At 36.3% G+C, this 22039-nt stretch overlaps 2 protein-coding genes across 2 annotated transcripts in view; one reads left to right on the top strand and one right to left on the bottom strand.

Moving 5' to 3' along the window:
* LOC134668535 (uncharacterized) lies at positions 1-1527 on the top strand. Its single transcript, XM_063525982.1, has one exon. It carries the CDS (start codon positions 307-309, stop codon positions 1300-1302), a length of 996 nt encoding a protein of 331 aa, XP_063382052.1. The 5' UTR covers positions 1-306; the 3' UTR covers positions 1303-1527.
* Positions 1528-2742: 1215 nt separating this feature from the next.
* Positions 2743-22039, bottom strand: part of LOC134668971 (uncharacterized) — a 75577-nt gene continuing 56280 nt past the window's right edge. The window contains exons 7-11 of the mRNA XM_063526485.1: positions 15931-16086; positions 13082-13147; positions 5018-5167; positions 3553-3739; positions 2743-3337 (exon numbers count right to left, since the gene is read on the bottom strand). Coding sequence (XP_063382555.1) covers positions 3252-3337; positions 3553-3739; positions 5018-5167; positions 13082-13147; positions 15931-16086 — 645 coding nt within the window. The 3' untranslated portion in view covers positions 2743-3251. The remainder of the gene's footprint in view (positions 3338-3552; positions 3740-5017; positions 5168-13081; positions 13148-15930; positions 16087-22039) is intronic.

Below are 22039 nucleotides of genomic sequence, written 5' to 3'. Positions count from 1 at the left end.
TTACATCCCTTCTTACTATTTAACCGACTTCAAGATTTCTCATAACATAAACAACGAACAATCATAATAAATGAGTAATGTTAGTAGAGTAGCATCAAATAGTCACTGTTTATTTCCTGTTATACCACATGACAGTCAAGCAGTCTGGAGCAAGTCACCAGTTGTAGGTTGAAAGCTTAAAACATTAGACGTGTTCATGAAATTTTGTTTTACTTAATTCTGAAACCCAGTGTTGACTTATTAATAATAAGTTATTAAGTGAAAACATACATTAGTGATGACAAAGTAAGGATAACTAAACCGACAATGAATATTACAACCGAAAACTACAGTGAAACCAATAACATACTAAATGATGCCACAATGACAACGCTTTCAACTCCGCCATTTCAAGGATTAGACCCAGGAGAAAATGGTACATCACCAGAAACCGGTTATAACGATACCATATATGCTTTTCCTGAAGAACCGGACTTACAACTAACATTTGAAGTGCTAAACATAGTGGCAATAATTATGATGTTTGCAGAACTGTTATTGACTCTTTTAGCGATTGCAAAACTAAAACAATGGAGAAAAAATTATAGGAACCTGATGTTGACACAAATTAGCTTGGCGCGGCTTTTACAACGCATCATGAGCTACGCCATTTTTTTGGAAAAGAAGCCGAATATTTTCGATAATAGTAAGCAACCTTGTCTAGCATACCTTACCTTGATTACTTATTTCAATTTTGTTACAATATTTCTTGTATTCTTTCTCATTAAACACATGTATGATTCTTTAATAGTGATATTTGTTAAAATCAGCAAAAACCGTTTTTATAAAGTATCGATATTTGCGTGGCTATTTCCTATTCCTCTTACTACCACTTGGGTCGCATTCATTGTTTTTGATGTTTTCGACAAGTTTTTAGTGGACGTGATATTTTGTACTTTATTTAAATGGACATTTACTTTAATGGGGACTATTCTGTACATTTGTATTTTACGCAAAATCTTGAAAGATAAATGTAGACAGTTCGCAAGAAGTTTAACGATCATCACGTTTATGTTATGTTTAATAATCAATATGTATGCGATAACAGCAGATATTTCTAGATTAGTTAGATGTTATTTACTTTTAGTAATTAAGCATATAACAGGGTTCATTTTAAATAGTCTTGTCTTATGTTTGTATATAGCACTTATATCATCTAATTTTAAGCATCGTATTAAACATTCTGACGCTATTTCGAACTATAGCGTAGGTGTTATAAATAAAGAGGTCCAACCAGGTGTGGATAGATACTCTGTTATTTAAAATTGAGTCACAAATAATGCTGGATCTTAATTTTAAGTGAAAGTTATAAAACTGTGATTGCCATTTTTAATATTGCAACACTTGCAACTCCAATCGTGTACATAATTGCTTAGAGTACCTAACATTTTTTTTTTAAATAGGCCTGAATATGTAATTTTGAATTTCACTTTTATTTATTGTCACAATGTAGAGGGCACTAAAAATATTACATGTGTTTCTGAATTACGGAGGATTTTTTGTCTTACGCCTGTTTTCAACTTACCCCAACGTATCTTACTATATTATGTATATATCCATGTTTATCGTTTACTCTTCATACCTGTAGGTATCTTTTCGGAATAATTGTGTGCCAGTCATTTGGGAGCCAACACCCAACACGTAGAGTAGGTACACACAACCCTTTCGATATATTTAATGAAATGTAAGGGATGTATACCTAAGGTGTGGATGCTGTTCTTGCTCATGTCATTGTACGCACGCAGAGGTAGCATCCGCCAGTTACCTTTTTTATGATTATTATCTGACTAGTGAAGCATGTTATTTTTTACAAAATGAGAATATTTATGTTTGCAATCTCACCACTCACCACCATACTTGGGGACCAATTTTAAGAAGCAAGCGCTCTAATTTCAAAAATCGACTTGCTGTACGCTTATGATTCCAAATAAAAAAACAATTTTAATTAAGTAAATTATAAAGAACTTATTAGGTTGGTACTTACATATTTCCAACCATCTCGCTATGGCAAAACCCCAACCGCAGCGAAGTGCGTCAATGGTTAGTAGGTATTTGTTATGATTATACCTAACCATTAATTAAATATATCATAGGATTTATTGGCTATTTGTATATCCCTTAAAGTACAGATTAGGGTATTGTTTTCCTGGTTCATATATAATTAATTAATGAAATACCACTAAGCTGCGTTTCATTTATTTATTATCTATACTGGGGTGTAGGTACCTACTGTAACTCGTAAGGTAGTAGTTTTTACAGTACTTAGTACAAGTCTAGTAAACTACGTACTGTTTAGGTACAAGGATTTTGGGCACCTTTCGAAAATCATGCTAAGGTTGGACCTAAGGTTGGTCAGTACATTCGCGCTTTCAATAATCAATGTCACCCCACAAGTCAAAGTACAATACACGGTATCGCACGTAGATGGAATTTCAAACTTGGTTTACAACTCACAGCCTTTAGAGTTTCGACAAAGATAGGTAGGCACGTTCCTAATTATTTATAGGATTTGATTTAATTATAAAATTTGAATAGGGTAATGTCGGCTCCCTTCGCATGATTCGCTCCTTACCAATTGTAGTCCATGTGTATGGAGTTTAGTGAAGGTAAGTCTGTTGTGCTGATGTTACTTACGGTTCTTATGGGTAGTGGGACAGAAATAAGGCTGAGTTAAGGTTGTTTTAGACAAAAAAAACAAGTGTGGGAATAAAATAAAAATTTAATGTAGGATCACAATGGAACATATGTTTTTTTAGATTAAAACTATCATAATTTAAAAGCCGTTTGTGGTTTCGCGCGGACAATCGTTTTAATACTACATATTTATCATTGAGAAATGCACGTCAACCCTACTTAATACGATATTTCACTATCTTAGAATGCCAGCATTAGATACACGATAGGTACATAGATTCACGTCAATGCCAAATTGCTGTCTCATCATAAATCTGTACAGAACGATATTTACTAAGAAAACGAATTATAAATATATGAATTATTTAACAGTAATTAAAATTCGTATTTATACAACCAACCACCTTTGTAATTGATAACGACTTTTCGGAACTGAGACATTTTATTTACATCTGTACGAATAGCCGCGAATGGATTAATGTCACGGTGATGGGATGGACGGATGGGGCGCGCTAAGCTTCGCACACAGTACGAGTAAGCGCGGGCGCAGACGCTGACGCGGACGCGGGCGCGAATGCTTAAGCGCAGCTACAAGCGCAACGCTTCACGCGCTTCTCAGGCTGCAAAAGCGCGTCCACACTGCGCACTGAGCGAGGCTGCATGTCTGAAATACAAACAGGGAAATATAAATTATATTAGTTAAGCAAAAAGTCATTAAAATCATAATGCAATAAAAGTGCTTCTATGTTACGTTACGTTATAATGTTATTTAATTTAGGTGTCGCTAATTATAATCAAAATTACAAATCAATTCTGAAACCTATCAAACATTTTTTTTTAAGAGACGCTAGGAATAAATAATTTACATGTGCTACTAACAATGCGGTCTCTCCTCCATTGGCATTTCTTGTGGCAGCAGCAGAGTGCGCGGCGCGCGGGGGGGAAGCGCAGGCGCGTCCTGTGCGGGGGCGGCTTGCGCCTCGGCCTGTCGGCGTTGTTCCTCTTGCGCCTCCGCTTCCGCTTCAGCCTCCGCTGCCGCAGCCAGCGTGTTCACGATCGTTTTCACCTGAAAATATGAGCATTTACGAATTCAATATAAGAGGAGCAATTTTAACTTCGTGAAAGGGTACGGTCAACCGCAGCCGATCTTAACCTATATACTTGTGCGCAAACTTTTATACAGAAAAGATATTTCTACAGCCGGACAAACGCCCTGCTGCCGAAAATGCTAAATAAAATGTACCATCTTTTAAAAAGTTCCTAAGTAAGCAATGATCATACAAACTGATTACATACTGATTAATTAGGACGATTATAAATACTGAGTAAACATACTCACCGGCATTTCATCGACTCGAGTTAGTTAACTTAAACGCGAACAAGGATGAAAAGTAATTATTTCTATCTGAAATACCTTTTAAACCTTCATAGCCTTTGACATGCAAAAGAGATAGCTTTGATTAAGGTAGTTTTCCAAAACCCGGTAGAGCAAACTCCTGGTTATTATTCTTTGACGTAATACTAAAACAGACAGCTTATTCAAAAATAAACATGTATCCTATGTATCTTTATTCTAACTTTTACAAATTAAGCTTTTCCTTTTATTTATTCAGTTCGTTAATTATTTTCTAGTCGATAATAGTACATATTCATGCATGAGTTGCTATGGGAAATATTTAAATCACCAGTATACTGTATATGTGCCTATAAATTTCCTCGTGGATTCTAACATCAGATTAGAACCAGATTCCTATGGGACTACCTTCGAGGGAACTATCTCCTTACAAAGAAATTGGATAACGAGTGTCGGTATTATGAGCAAACATGATTGATACATATAAAATATACCTACCAGCAGGATATAGCTCCTTTGGAGTCCCTCGTGTTTTGCAGTCACACAGCAAGATAAAGGAAATATGGCAGAATGCATTTTGAAAAGTAAGTAATTTCGTTTGTATAGTCTGTGCGGAAAGAGAAGAGTCGTGGAATGTATTGTGCCCCATACATTCCACGATTCTTCTCTTTCCGCACAGACTATACATTTGTGCTTATGAAAACCATGACTCAAATTCATATTCGCTATTTTACTACTAACTATGAGTTCATGTTTACTTGAATCACTTTGAATTACAAAGGTGACGCTATGGACTTTATGACAGAGTTTTCCCAAACAATCGGAATAGTAAACACAGTTAAATATGTTAGGTGTTCTTTGCCAGTTACTATTTACGAAGGGAGCCAGTCAAAAAACTTTAATAAAGTGTACTCTATTTCTATAAAGCTAAAGCTTAATTTCAATTGGTAAGGAAGAAGGAATAAGACGGATAGATAAGTATTAGCCCACCTCTTGCATATCATTGTCCATCTGGTTCTCGCGGCGCTGGTTGGCGGCGGCGTCCTCGGCGGTGCGGTGGATCACGTGGATGTCTTCAGGCGTCAGACCCCACGGCAGGTTCATCTGCACTGGGCTGCCCTCCATGTTCACCTTCTGCACCTGAACACATAGTTATAGTTTGGCAAAGGACTATCTAATTTAGAGGCTAGACTGCCCGTTCTAACACCACTGGATTCTGATGCACGTACAGCGGCAGTGTTTGGAATGTGGCAGTTTCGCTTTATTAAATTGTATATATATTTCTAATTTAATTTGTACTTACTAACATTAGCATATTAAGTTCTATTGTATTACTAACAAATTATATGTCTGAAATAAATTATTGAATGATTTTAATCATAGACAGAGATAATCATACTACTGTCTTACACTAGTACTAGCACCCAAAAGAAAAGGATGAGTATAGTTTTCCTGGTTGTTACTGACTGACAAATTGGTTTGCCCAACTATAACTTACTATATGGATACTGAGATCTACTTATTGCCTAAGAGGGGACGTAAATCCAGGAAATTAAAAAGAAACAAGATTTCGCGATTGCGCGGGTTTTGACGTTTTTCCTAAATATCTCTAGAAGTATACTTCCGTTTTAAATTTTGCTAGTCAAATCCTTCGGCTATATAATTAGCTTTTTTATTCTAAAATTATACTGCTATTGTAATAAATTAAAATTAGACATGTTTTTCTTATTAATTATGGAACCACACTTTACATACTCGTAAATATATATTACCTATATTTTGCATTTGCTGCTCAGAGCGTCCTTCTGCCACTAAATACAACCAATACTAAATCGTGTATAAAAATATATATTATACATGTAAAGTCAAAGTTAGTTGCAGAATGCTGACTATATGTATTTAGTCCCACTCAGACCGGCATCTCCGATTACCGATCAGATGTAACCCATTCCCCCTCATCCATTAGCGATCCTAGTCCTAACTTTCCTACATATTAAGTATGTGTAATATGTGTGTCAAGTAACTGTACTGTGACAATGTCCCATTAACAGTTTTGAATGATTCTCGGTTAGTTTCACTAGACTTATATCGACCGGGATATTATATCGGTTGATATCAGTCCCCCATAATTTTTTAATTTTAATAATTACATTTACCCAATTATTTTTTTGAGTCTCCGATTTATTTTTTTGCACCGCAGAATTTCTCGTGAATATGTACAGCGTGTCCATATTTAGTTACTAGCTTTTGCCCGCGACTTCGTCTGCGTGGAATTAGTTTCAGCAACCACCAGTTAGAGTATAGCGCCTGAATATAATCTAATCCTGGATTACTTAATCGTGGCGTACCTTGGGAGAGCCCATATAACCATTCCAGTCGCAGAATCATCAAAGTGGTAACTAAATGTCAGATGTGTCGTAACAGAGTCCACACAATGTGTCTAGAATTGTTTCGAAACAAAGTGTCGTCGCCGTGTGTACACTTTTCCGTAACAAGGTGTCGACACATTTGTGTGCACTTTGCGTGCGGTTTGCGACTAAATCTGACAGCAAATTTTGACAGCAAATGTCAATATAAAATACCTCTTGAAAACCAAGGTTTGTCAAACTACTATTAGTGTCTCGTGTGCTCGTAAGTAATTCTAGTAAGTCATCATGGGCGATGCAAATGATAATAATCGACCAAAACCATATTTATAAACACCCAACACCCGTCAACCTTTTACAGAAAAGTTTTTAAAGAAATGCAATAAGCTACTTAGTTCAGCCAACGAATGCTCCAAAAAGTGGTAGAGGAAAATGCTCGGAACACAATTTTTGACTCTGTAACTTGGTTTGGGCAAGTTAGGAGGTGAACATATCAAAAGTCCCCGGCCGTAGCCCTTGAGCGGGGGGAAGAGAGGGGGTCTTGTTTGAAGGTCCCATTTTCCGGTTTTTCGATTATATCTCGGAAACTATGCATCTTAGCGACATGGCCATTTATACTAAATAAAAGTTAATTTCATTTGTTACAAGTTTATTCAGTAATTTTTTTCGATATGTTAATAGTTTTTGAGATATCCGCTCTTGAAAGTTTATTTAGGGCTCTCAATTTTATCTTGATATATCTACATCAGTGAAGGTGCTAGGCCGTGTATGGTTGCTGAATCCATTTAAGGTATCACATTGACACCATTCCACAAAATTAAAAAAAATCTTTTTAGGGTTCCGTACCTCAAAAGCAAAAAACGGAATCCTTATAGGATCACTCGTGCGTCTGTATGTCTGTCCGTCTGAATACACAAAATAGTTCTTTACCTATAGATGACAGGAAAACCTATTAGAAATGTGCAGTCAAGCGCGAGTCGGACTTAATGTACGTAATGTATGTAATGTATGTAATGTAATTTTTTTAAACTCCTCTTGACGCTTAACCGCTGAACCGATTTCGTTGAAATTTGGTATAGAAATAGTTTGCGTCCCGGAACAGGACATAGGATAGATCTTATAACCAAAATCATCTTTTGAAGGTGTGAAAAGTGGCGTGGAAATTTGTACGGGAAATCAATAACCGCTGAACCGATTTATATGAAATTTGGGATGGTCTACATCTTTGATTTAGTTAAAAATGATAAAAAAACATGACTTCAAACCGAAACTTAAACAGTATTAACTTCAAGAAGTCAATTCTGAATTCCCCCCTACACCTCATTTCACACCTTTAAAGGATGATTTTTGAGATAACTTATTATGTCCTGTCGCGGGAGTCAAAATATATGTGTACTAAATTTAAATTAAAACTGTTCAGCAGTTTAAGCGTGAAGAGGAGTTTAAAAGAAAGTATTTTAATAAGTTTATATGTTTTTACTTTCGAATGGTGTCAATGTGATACCATAACTAAATTTGATACAGCGAATTTATACGAAAACGATACCAAACATGGCCTCGTAGCTTTACTGTTGTAGAAGTCAAAATAAAATTGAGAGCCCTAAATTCTTATTACTTGGCCAAACTTGTGTAGAAGGAAAAGGAAAAATAAAAGTCTTCGGCAGGAATATAAGACACAAATATAATATTTTTTTTGCGTTACTATTTCAATCATCAAATATAAACATACCTTGATTATATTATTCTAGTGAGATTCTCATAGATAAACAAAAACATTTACTTAAAAAATTACAAGGTCGAAATGTCACGGAACTTGTGAGGGTAATATGTGAAAAATAAAAACTTTTATGACAAAAAAATCTGGACACAATTTAAAAAGCATCCAATTGCGTCGAGGAATCATCTGTATTTTTGCTTGTTTCATTACCTCCTCGCTTCATTTTTGTCCTTTGTATTCTGTAGCAATTTGTTAGATCTGAAAATAAAGATAACTTGCGTCGTCACGGATGTCGATTTATAGGTTTTAGGGAGTGCAGAATTCGAAAACGATGATCATTTTATAATCCAAGATGGCGGCTACGTATTTTGTCATAAAAGTCGTCATGAGGCCGGCAACGCGCTTGCAACTCTTCTGGTGTTGCGGGTGTCCATGGGCGGCGGTAATCGCTTACCACCAGGTGATCCGTCTGCTCGTTTGCCTCCTATTTCATAAAAAAAATGAATATCGTTTTATAGGTTTTAGGAAGTGCCGATTTCGAAAATTATGACCAGTTTGGAATCCAAGATGTGTGCCGTGCACTTTGTCATAAAAGTCGTCATGGATATCGTTTTATAGGTTTTAGGGAGTGCAGAATTCGAAAATGATGACCATTTTGGATTCCAAGATGTCTGCCGTGCACTTTGTCATATAAGCCGTCATAGATGTTGATTTATAGGTGTTAGGAAGAGCAGATTTCGAAAATGATGACCATGACCAATACAACGACACCCATGACGACTTTTATGACATAGTACATGGCCACCATTTTGGAATCCAAAATGGTCATCATTTTCTAAATCTGCGCCCCCCAAAACCTATAAAACGACACCCATGACGACTTTTATGACATAGTGCATGGCCGCCATTCTGGATTCCAAAATGGTCATCATTTTCGAAAGCGGGGCCCCCTAAAACCTATGAAATGACATCCATGACGATTTTTATGACATAGTGCATGGCCGCCATCTTGGAATCCAAAATGGTCATCGTTTTCGAAATCTGCGCCCCCTAAAACCTATAAAATGACACCCATGACGACTTTTATGACATAGTGCATGGCCACCATTTTGGAATCCAAAATGGTCATCATTTTCTAAATCAGCGGCCCCCAAAACCTGTAAAACTATACCCATGACGACTTTTATGACATAGTGCATGGCCGCCATTTTGGATTTCAAAATAGTCATCATTTTCTAAATTGGGGCCCCCTAAAACCTATATAACGACATCCATGACGACTTTTATGACATAGTGCATGGCCGCCATCTTGGAATACAAAATGGTCATCATTTTTTAAATCTGCGCTTCCTAAAACCTATAAAACGACACCCATGACGACTTTTATGGCATAGTGCATGGCCGCCATTTTGGATTCCAAAATGGTCATCATTTTCAAAATTGGGGCCCCCTAAAACATATAAAACGACATCCATGACGACTTTTATGACACAGTGCATGACCGCCATTTTGAATTCCAAAATGGTCATCATTTTCGAAATCGGCACTCCCTAAAACCTATAAATCGGCACCCATCTCGACTTTTATGACAAAGTGTTTGGCTACCATCTGCATTTCTATTATTTTTACGTACAAAAAAACTTCCAACCGAGATTTAATCGATAATTTATTCGATTAATATTCAGATTAATTCAATTTCAACCTATGTTAGGTCGACTAAACTAATCGCGATTAAAATTTGAGGATTAACTTTTTTTATTCCATTAATTAGTCGAATAAACAGTTAATCTATTAAGTCCCATCTCTGACCACGGCATTTTTACACTTTGAGAATATCTGAAAACAAATGAACACAAGGAGCCATTTTGTAAATCCAGTAACTTTGTTATTACTTTTGACAGCGCGTGTCATGTGTCTACACAGAGTCGACACAAAGTCGAAACATTTGCGACTACTTTGTGACTGCAATATTTCTCAGCCTTAAACCATATTTATACATCATAATTAACAAGTTTCGTAGTATGTAAAGCGTTATTTCTGTTATTTAAGTATAGTATACGCATCGAAGTACTAAAAATGCATCAAATAATATAGTTATGAACACAGGCACTGAGAAGTAAACAATTTCATTTTCGGCTAAACTGAAACAATGTGGTGGCGCGTTGATTATATTACACTTAGTTTATCAAATCACTCGAGCAGTTTAATTCCCCATAATAATTTAAGTCCTATTGTAATATAAATGCAAACAATATATAATTACGTCTTGTAATCCGTTTTAGAGATGGCGTATTAATGTCACTTATTTATATTTAAGCATTTTTCCATCTGACAGTTTCCACTTGACAGGAACAAAATGAACGAATGAACGAATGATTTTGGCATAAAGTAGTCGCAAACCCGAAACAATGTGTGCACACGGCGACCACACTTTATGTCACTTTGTGTCATGTGTCGACCCTTCCCCATTTCTGGTAACTGTGTCGACACGGCGACGACTCTGCGACTGGAATTGTGACCGAAACAGACGGTGTCGACACAAGATGTGTCTACACCGCGTCGTAACGGCGACTGGAAATGGTTGTATGGGAGGCCTATGTCCAGCAGTGGACTGCAACGGGCTAATGATGATGATGATGATATAATCTAATGGCAATAATTTTGAGCATAATATGCTTAATTGCTTACACCTATTAACACGCGATTCATTCATTTTCACATTTCCACCCCCTTTTCACCCTCTTTAGGTATGTCCTTCCACGGGTCTCAGTATCTCCATGCCAAATTTAAACTAAATCCGTTCAGCGGATTAAGCGTGAAGAGGTAACACGCAGACAGAAAGATAGACAGACACGACACTTTCGCGTTTATAAGATTAAGTATGGATTATTATATCTAACAAGAAATAAGATAAACAAAATTGGCAAATTTTACTACCTACTTAAATTTTTTTACTTACTAAACTATAGGTAGATGTGCCAGAACAAGCCTCTATGAAATTTACACTTTGTCAATTCGTAGATAGTAATTTAAATCGACAACTGTTCAATACCTGCTTAAATTATCTTCTACAAACCATAAATATTATACCTATACATCGTTATTTCATGAAATTGTTCGTTCATTTTGACCTCCCCACATTCTAAAACAAACGGCGAGTCATTCAACTTATAAAGTCTCCCAACTTCCGATCTATCTAAAACAGGAAAACCATTTCTGAATGAATACGTAAGTTTTAATGGAATTTATTAATTGTTTGACGTCAGCAGTTTATGTTTGCTGTTATTATTCTGCTATTAGACACCGGGAAGTGGGTCAAATTTAGCTTCCATCATTTGACCCACATTAACTAAAAACATTCATACAAGGTAAGTTAACTAAAAGCTTGTAAATACATATAGTGATATTTATGTTTCCAATATATGTTATGGCTTTTATTATGTGTGGTGGAGCTATAAGGGCCGAGGCAACCGATATGTCATTTTCTATGACGGCTCATCGGTGATAACGTGGTGCTATTCATAGAAAACGAAGCGCCGGAAGCTCCGGCCCGGCCCCGGCCCGGTCTAGCGCGAGTCATGCTTAATACTAGTCTGTACCAGTATTTGTAATTATTAGGTTACTTTGATAAATTTATACCACGATACAACACTCGAATTCAGCACTAAGGGTCAGACAACTCGCAACAACTTAAGTTTTCTTGACGTCGAAAGGGTTAAGATTAATTGCAAGCGTTAATAATTCACAAGTTAGCGCGAACTCAACAACATGATAGAGCGATTTTCTGACGCGCAATTTAACTAAACATTAAAGGAAAACAATGGGAGCATTAGTTCATTTATCGAGGCTAATGACGAGATGACTATACTTTTTAATGGATATTACCTTGAATTAAATGTGTTAAGATTAGATTACTTAGGTAATAATTTAATAATTTATTAAGATACTTTTTAAGAACTAGTAGCTACTATACATAGAAACTACTAAACTAACGGTAGATTTTTTTTTCGAATTTGCGCGCGCACAGCTCTTGTGAGCAAGGACCCCGCTAAGGATACGGGCGAGCCTTGCACATATGCATATGCATATCTGTCGCCAGTTTTTCATTAGTCGCCTTATACGACACCCACGGGACGAGATGGGGTACGTGGTGCTATTCTTTTCTGATGCCGGCACCACACGGCACTACGAACGGTAGATTACAATACACATTAAATAGTGTTATTTATTTAGTGTTGTCAAGCGGACCCCAGGCTCCCATGAGCCGTGCCAAAATGCCGGGATAACGCGAGGAATTTAATGTTTTTGATCAGTTGATCAGCTAAGGATCGATTTGACCAAACTGGAATGAGGACTTAATCTGAGGTCAAACAATAAAAATAATAATGGTGTCTACTGTACAAAGCAAAATGTTGAAAATAAGACTATTTTTGATTAGTTGAAATGCCACTAATACTCTGGAAGTAATGTCATAATAATAAGAGCTATATTTTTGAATTTGTCGCATGAGCTCACGTAAATAAGACAATATCTGTATGTATAGTTCGTTTTTTTTAGCATTATAAAGAGGATAAGCGATCTTGACATGACTTTTAATTGAAAAACGTTTTTTTTCAACTCAGTAACTATTACTTATGAAAGCAGAAGAATATAATAATAGATTCATAATTCTTACATATTTGCCGTGACTTATTGTTAAAAGATGTTTTTCGTTAAAAAGACACATCAAGATTACGAACTATAGAAGTTTACAAAGATCGTTCTAGCTCGTTATCTCTGTGTTCGTCTACATTAGCTAGTATTTATTGGCATTAACTTTTACTCATCACCACCGTTTGTCCAATATCTTTTTAAACAATAAAGTTCAAAAGTAATAATTTGAAGCGTTGCGAAGTAACGATTATAACACGCACGTGTTATCAATTAGAAACGACCTTCTTTGAAAGGGCTCTAATAAATATTGTTAAGTACCTCGGGCTGTTCTAATTCCTGCGTAGGAGCGGGCTGCGGCACGAACTGGTGAAGGACGGTGGGTTGCTGCGGAGACAGACACACAGAATAATTAATAATTACACACGGCTCGGTTCGGGAAATCTTTATCTTTAATGAATTAGAGATTTTAATAACAAAACTTCCTTGAGACACAGACATATTAAATATATTAAGAACGGGTCACTCACGTATTTTAAGTCGAAAAACGCTCGACATGTTTCACTCCGTACCGAGGAGTGTCATCAGGAGCTTGCGTTTAAGGTGACGGACCGGCGCAGACTGCGGGTCGCAGCTCTCCGCGCCCTATGACTCGGCGCAGGCGCCGGTGGCGGCAGGGGGAGCGAGAAACTACCCTCGTTTATGGCATTATTGTTTGACGTTTTTCGACTTAAAATACGTGAGTGACCCGTTCTTAATATATTTAATATGAATTAGAGATTCACTAGATATGAAATAGTAAAGTTATGTGACGTTCCACGGCAAAAGGTGCCTCGTGGCGGCTGGCGCCGCGATTCGGGAAATGAATTAGAGATTCACTAGATATGAAATAGTAAAGTTATGTGACGTTCCACGGCAAAAGGTGCCTTATGGCGGCTGGCGCTTACGTACCATATCGCCACATTAATATTGGAGCGGCGTTAATAATAGCGTAAGCGCCAACCGCCATAAAGGTACCTTTACCGTGGGACATCACATATATTTTCTATATCGTATCTAGTTAATCTCTAATTCATTTCCCGAATCGCGCCGACACTCTATTAAACGTAAAAGACCATTCATTGCGTGCACATAATGCTTGAAAGCACTCCAGCTTTTAATCGTCAGCGCATTGACACATTCGTATCTCGATGAAAAGTTTGCTGTACAATGAACTTTACCATGAGAAATATATAATACAATTCGCAATGAAATAAATGAGAGATACGAGACTGTGAAAGTACGTTGATATTAATGCGCTTGTAAATGAACGTAAATATTCACGGCATTCGTATGCTAACAAGTGTCGAGAGTTCTTTAACCTCCAGAGAGAAAACGCTTCACTGACTTCGATGTAATATTTACTTGTCGTTAATTTAATTACAGATAAAGGGGAAATTTGTCGTCTTTATTAACAATTTATTTGCTATTACTAAAAAAGGACGAGATTATCGAAGACATCGTTCATTATTGAGACGCTTCAATTAAGTACGCATTTAATCACTACATCTTATAAAACAAAGTCCCCCGCCTAAAATAACATCTAAAATTCAAGTTGAGTACAAGGTGAAAATGAAATGACATAAAAATACCAAAAACGCATTGAGCATGCATTGTAAGGTCGTAATATTCACGAAATTAACCTAACGCTTTGTGTCAGTACGACTAAATATATTACGCGCTAAATATTCTCTGCGAAAAGAATGGACCTCCTTCATCTTTAATGACCTGATTAAAAGTTTTAAAAATAATGAGCACTACATTTAAGAAATTTCCAAGCATAGTTTACCCCTTTTCTAAAATTTGAAAGCCTTGCCACTTTATTAAGTAATAAAATAAAGGGTGATCAGTTATGGGTGGGTGTTATTTTTTTTATATAGGTAAGTCAACGCGGAGCTTGCAATATAAACTTATATTTGACAAAGCGAACTCAAGTATACATATAAGTAGATTACAATACGTCCTGCGGGCGCAGCACGGTTCCATTTTTATCGACTATCACTACGCGCGTCCCTTTCGCACTTACATACTTGTTAGAACGTGACAGGCATGGTGACAAGCGATAAAAAGGCTACCGTGCTAAGCCGCCTGGTTGATGTATTTAATTCTTATTAACAAACCTTGGCTGAAATAGTTTAATGACTTCTATTCTAGTCATTATCAAGCTTTATAAATAACAAATGCATAGTATTAAATTATTAATGTTCCTATCCGTTTTTGCAGTCTTGAGATTTGTACATGAGGAACTGACCTAAACTATAATTATTCGTGATTGGCTTAATGATAAGTCTCAATGAAAACAGCGTTCAAGTGATTATCATATTAATTCAAACTCAAATTCGGGTAAAGGAACCCTAAAAATTACGCCCACAGCTTACCACTACAACTTTCGCAGTTTGCAGGGCGTTCAACCACACAACGATTAAGAACCGCCGGTTGTTGGTATGATTTTAGATTATTTTCCTCCTGCAGTCATTAGCCGTAAAAGCAGGATTTTTCCATTGATTTTATTTAAAATAACACCTAAATTCGGTACTTGGCTGCACGTGCACTACGCGTTATTGACTAAAATCATTAAATCAGAGTCAATTTCGCTTGCACCATTATTTAAGTTTGAAGGAGTTTCGTCGAGAGTATTATAAAACAATACAGATTGTCTATCTAAGACAGAAGCGTCATTCTAATTCGAAAAAGTGTTTTTGTCGATCTAATTAACCCTGTTTTAATTTAGCTGGTTAAATCATCCGTCACACATTTCTATGGTAACTTTTTTTTTCATTAGATAATTAGTAAAAAGGCCCTAGACACGTGGCCGCGGTAGGCCTAAGAAGCGCTGGCTGGACGTCGTGAAAGCGGACATGCAAGAGAACAATCTCACACCTAAGACCGGACAAAGTGGAGAAGACGAAAGCGGACCCTGGCGCTAGGCCGAGAAAACGCTAGGTTGAAGAAGGAGCAGATAATTAGTAAAAACAAAATAACAACTACCTCGTTAGCAGACCCTGCGCTCCAAAGGAATCTCTCTATCGCTCGAGTGATAGAGATGCAAATAACTAAAATTTCGATAGATATTTCGATAGAGAAGAGGCCCTCTGTAGCCGAGTAGTACCTGAAGTAGAGAAGAGTTTTACCTCGTTCTGGTCCTGTTGCTGGGGCGGCGGCGGCGGCGCGAAGGGGCCCATGTTGTCCTGCGGCATGTTGTGCGGCGCGGGGATGGCGAACACGCGCTGCACGTGGATGCGCATCTGAGGGGCGCCCGACTGCTCCTCGGACGAGTCCCATGGCATCTGCAACAATAATAAATTACGTTTAAACTTCTAGAAGAATCAGACGGAAAGCGGCTGGTAAAGTCAAGATGTCTGGCATAAGTTTAACTTTTAAAAACTATTACGAAAACCCAGCTTTTAAGCTTCCAGTGAGTACCTACTTAAACAAATTTTGTGAGTAGATTCATAGTTGAAATTTAAAATAGACTGGATATTCTTTCAAATACAATAACTATAAAATTTAAAATTTGAAAAACCCTCTACGTACGAAAATGCCTTATATCATTTTGGAAAGAAGCTGATAGTCTTCAAAATACTGGATCGATTCTCATCAAACATAGCTCGGAACAACCGCAAGGAAACACCCTTTCACACAAAAAAAAACGCATTAAAATCGGTTCATCCGTTTGAAAGCTACGAAGCCACAGGCAGATAGACACAAATTACTGAATTGATTTATTAATTTGGATTCAAGGAAGCCACGGACCTACTCTCAGAGAATTAACATCTTATATTATGAATCAGTGGTAAAAAAATATCACAAGTTATTTTATTTATGTTCATAGGTTATTTTATTCATGTTCATGGCCTTCTTACTCAGAACTCCCGGGGCTGGGTTATTTTACTTAGGTTCGCTTCGCAATATTGTATAGATAAATACAAACTTAATTAATCTATAACCAAGATACTTTCTATAAGTAAACATTTCAATGAAGAAAATTACTCCAATAAAAAGTCGGAGCGTCAACTTTTAACAGAACAATTGTAATAGAATAAATACATCGGCCGCACGCAATAAAACGATGATAAGCGTATTAGCATTGTGAGATGAAATTACTGGAGAACAAAGGATAATAGCGGCATTCGTGCCGGTTATGTTATGAATAATGCATGGTGGCGTTACGCAAACACAGTGAGACATCATCAGACCGCTGATCAGGAAGCAATGACCGGAGCCGATGACACTCGAGGACGAGCAGGCAACCACCCGTACAAACAAAGCGATTACCCCTATGGGTAGATGAGAAACTTGTTATTTGGGACAAATATTTGTAACAAAATAAGTCGAAAAAACATTGAGCTTTTAGGTATAAGATTTTCATTGCACGGGCATAAAATGATGGAGACATACGATTAGATATGATTCCAAAGAACCTGGGATTGCTCGAACTATGAGTATATACGTTATTATTTTATTTATTTCGCATAATTCTTATAGCGACCTTCAGCATAGGTATTGTCAGTGCAACATGCATAAATATTCAAATATGTAGGATTGCTGGTTCAATTTCAAAATAAAAGTCGTCTCACAAATTATGTACACACAGAAAATTAAATAGGGATATTTAAATATGAGGAACGAAACTAAGGAGTAGGTTTTTATTGTTTTTTTATACAAAAAATAATAATTGTACAACCCGCTTGACGTCTACGAGTCTATATGTTTTTTTTAATACCTCGGCCACTGGAAGGCGTGGTCACTTTTCTTTAGCGAGTGTAAAGTGAAATATAATTCAAGTAATATCAATAATTTCTTTCGGCTCTATTATAAACATTTCATAAATCGCAATAATGAAACAAGCTACTATGAATAACTTGAACATCAAACAAACTCCTAGATTTGTTAATTGTTATTTGTTAAACATACTCAAATTATCGTCATATAAAGATCAAAGCGCAAAGTCTTGAATATTTTCACTAATAGGCCGGTTCACCATTTAAGTATTTATGTATTTTGGATTTCTATTAAGTGCCGAACGCTCACATACATAGATATATCGGTATTTAACCCTACATCTATACAAAAAATATACAAAACACTTGAGTAATGCATAGAGTATGTGTGAAAAGAGAAGAGTCGTGGATTATATGTATATTATGGGCACCAATCATGAACCAATACATTCTATGACTCTTCTCTTTCCGCACAAACCCTACCCTAAGTAAAAAATACACATCATTTTTGTAACGAAGATTTAGTTGACTCCGAATTCCGTAACATAGGTATTTAAATTCTCATAGGTTACACAAAACCTTAACAAATACACCTTTCTCAGGAATCACTCTATTGATATGTGAAAACCGCATGAAAATCCGTTCAGTACATTTGGTTCAGCACAGGGAAAATACATACACACAGACAGACGCGGCAAGTGACTTTGTTTTATAAGGTGTAGGTAGTAACACTAGCAATTGCCCCTGAAATCGTCAGCGTGAAACTAATTCAGGGCACAAATTTTCAAACCCTAAGATACCCTCTTAGAGTATGTGTAATCGTTCTGTATATAAGTATTGACCAAAAACATCCCTACTAAGGTCGGACCAGCCTAACTCTGCATTGCATTTGTAATGACAAAGTCATCTTCTCATTAATGTAATTTTCTATGAAAATATTATATTTATAATGACACTCATTCACTTTTTTCTATTCAAATCGATGAAAATGTAGCTTATACGAACTCTATATTTTACTTTTATGATGATAGGTAATTCTAAAGTCTACTGAATTTGAAGACAACACGTTCAAGTATACAAAGGCAATGTATATTGAGTTAATCGAATTTGGTTGAAGAATATTAATATTCTGAACGATGCTGGTGTGGTTAAATGCGGAACGAGCTAACGCGGAAGAGGGACGTTATCGTTACACGCATTGTCCGCGGGTCCTTGGGCGGGTGTCGTTTGGTGAGCATTGTACAGTCGCCATCAGATATATCGGAGCGGCCAAGGCGCTCACAAATATCTGAACACGCCTCTATTGTCAGGGCGCCTATATTGTGAACACCTTGGCCGCTCTGATATATCTGATGGCGACTGTACAGAAACATCTTGCCACCGCCAACATTACGCATCAAGCTAACGGCCCGATTCGAAAAACGCTTATAGGAAGTGACAGCGGTACGATACTGGTCTATCAGTCTCAAAAGTGACATTCTATCAACCAAAAAACGTCATTTTGTACACTGACATATCGGTATCGTACAGCTGTAATTTCTTATAAGTATTGTTCGAATCGCGCTGTAAGGCTCCATTGATTATATAGCAGCCAGAGTTGGGCAAAATGTAATCGACTGACGATTAACGATTAAAATTAACCGACTTAATCGCGAGCAACGATTAAAAGTGACGATTAATTAATTTTAGTCGAAAAGCTCCGACTAATATTGTCACGATTAAATTAATCGTCGACTAATTACCGGCGATTAATTTTTTTAATCGATTAATTAGTTCGATTAATTTTCTCTCGATTAATTTTAGCAATACATATGGTCTTTTTAACCGATTTAAAAAAAAAGGACGAGGTGCCTAATTCGTCTGAAACATTTATAAATAATATAAGTAACAGACGATTTTTTATGTATGTTCACTTGGAGACTATTAATTTCGACCGTCTTCGATATGATAGTATCCGTTCGATGTAAGTAGTAAGTAATTACTGCATTGACAAGTTGAAACCTTATAGAAAACAACTGATATGAGGTAAGTAATGTCTGCTCTTTCATACACATACGTCGTTCTCTTTCTAATTTTTATACCTGCGCTACAAGCCCTAAACCCTTACCTAGAGATGCCGCGCTAAGTTATCCGCATTATTATAGTAACCAATGTAACCATCTTATATTATTGAAGCACATTTATAACACTGGAATGGTTTTTAATGTGTACGCAAGAAGTTTTGATTTTTAGTTACATACAAAAATGACCACCTGTCTACTTTCAATCGAGAGTTAATCGAGAAATTTAATCGATTAATATTAAGATTAATTCAATTTCAATCGTATGTTAGGTCGACTAAATTAATCGCGATTAAATTAATCGCCGATTAATTTTGACTATTAACTTTTTTAATCGATTGATTAGTCGATTAAAAAGTTAATCGATTAATGCCCATCTCTGATAGCAGCGAACTGATATACATGGAAGTATTCTGTCCGCTCAGTTATGACCCAACGTAAACTATTCGATTGTAGGCGGTGCTTACAAACTATTCGATTCGCAACTTCAGTTCGTCCGAGATGACAGTCAGTGACGGATGGCTAATTTGATTTATAAAAACAACGTTTTTTTGTAATTAAAAATGTCTTCATGTGTCGTGAAGTGGTGCAGAAGTTATTTTAGTTCATACCAAGGATAGTGGAATCACTTTTCACTTGTAGTAAACAGATAACTTCAGTAAAATTTGGAATAAACATGACGATTTGTTTTCAATACTACCGTGCTAAGCTAAACGTAACAACTGCATACGACTTTCATAACAACATACGACTTTTTAAATTGCAAGGATAATAGGGATGGTGTTATGCCAAATGAAGTAGACTATTTTATTAACTTGTGCTTGGTTTAGGTATTTTCTATATAATTATAAATGTAGTAGGTAATGAATTCTTTCTTACAGATTTGTATTTTCCTTTTTTATTGAATGAGACGGAGCTGTAAAAAAACTACCTCATTCTTTCAAATTCATAATCAAATTTGATATTATCATTTTACATTACTTTCCATTCAGATTCCCACAAGATGCTATTCGCAGAGAACTATGGAAAAAAGCTGTCCAATTAGAGAGACATGAAATTAAGTGGATGCCTGGAAAGATATCTAGAATATGTTCTATTCATGAGATATAACTCGTGAGATAATCATACCCGGTCTCCTATATGTAGATACACTTCCACTGAATCGGGGGGCACGGTAGTGCCCCCGCCAAGTCGAGCGCGAAGCAAACACTGCCGTACCATCCTTTACTGGAACCATACCCGGACTAACTCGTGAGATAATCATACCCGGTCTCCTATATGTAGATACACTTCCACTGAATTAATTTAACAAATACACACATTATCTGAAAATGTTGATCATTCGAATCCACCCTCTACCGTCACATTATATGTCGGTTCTCTCTCAAGCCATTTTTGACCCGATTCGTGTACCCATGTAAATTTTGCAGGCTGTATAGCCAGTCTGAATTCTAAGATCAAGTTTACCATACATTACAATGGCGTACTTGATCTTAGAAAAACGGACAGACTATACCTGAACGTGACTTCGCACTGCCATACAGATTGATAATAAAATATACAAAATACTTATTATAGCCGAATACATTTATACAACAATGATATATTTACTTATGTTGAGTCAGTCTGTCATTTCATAACAACATTTTAACTAGTTATCTTTTAATCTGCATTAAATTATTATACGTGAATTATTTGACTGGTTCTTCAATGTATGGCATAAACCTATCCCTGTCCAAGTCATATTCTAATCAAATATGAACCGCAAACTCTCAGCGGCCAGTACGTACAGCAAGAAGGTTATTAGCGGATTAATGTCGCTGATTGGTAGTTATTGACATTATATGCATTTCATCTACACTTAGCTATGTACCATTAGTGTAATAAAGATGACTATTATTTTGTTTACCAGCTTTGATTACAGGCTCTGTAAACGCGTCGTCTTATTTAAATGTAGGCGTAATTTTGTATGTGTGCTAATTTGGCCCGAGAATTTGAACGGTAATGTTCCTAAAGGCGGTTTCCATACTAAATATATGCGTTCACTGTTATATAGGTACTCCGGTTACTTATCTATGAAATCACGAAACAGGAACGGTCCTATAGCTTGAAATTCGGAAGATTGACGCGTTGCAATCCATAAAAATGTGTCGGCAACCTAAGTCATGTATCTATTTGGTAAAATATACAGCACTAATGTAGTACTAATGTGTATATATGTACCTATGATAAGGATCTATAGTTATTTTAAATACTAGGATGAGTTCCTTACTGTAAACCGACTTGAATATAATCGATAATTTATTAATTAGGTATTTTAATATTTTCTTAAATATGTACTACCTACATGATGTAAAGTATCTACAAATAATAGCTATTTGTGAGATTATTTATTTTTTAACTGTGGGAAATTATCGAAAAACCATTTACTAACCGTATTTTTATTTTTAAAGTTTGTA

The sequence above is a fragment of the Cydia fagiglandana genome, chromosome 11 (assembly GCF_963556715.1).
Source record: "Cydia fagiglandana chromosome 11, ilCydFagi1.1, whole genome shotgun sequence".
Classification (NCBI taxonomy): Eukaryota; Metazoa; Arthropoda; class Insecta; order Lepidoptera; family Tortricidae; genus Cydia; species Cydia fagiglandana.
Note: the sequence above shows the minus strand (reverse complement) of the source record. Positions and strands in the feature narration are given on the sequence as shown.

Bases quoted from the DNA above. Each gene is read 5' to 3' on its own strand.
- LOC134668535 (XM_063525982.1), top strand. From the start codon at position 307: ATGAATATTACAACCGAAAACTACAGTGAAACCAATAACATACTAAAT.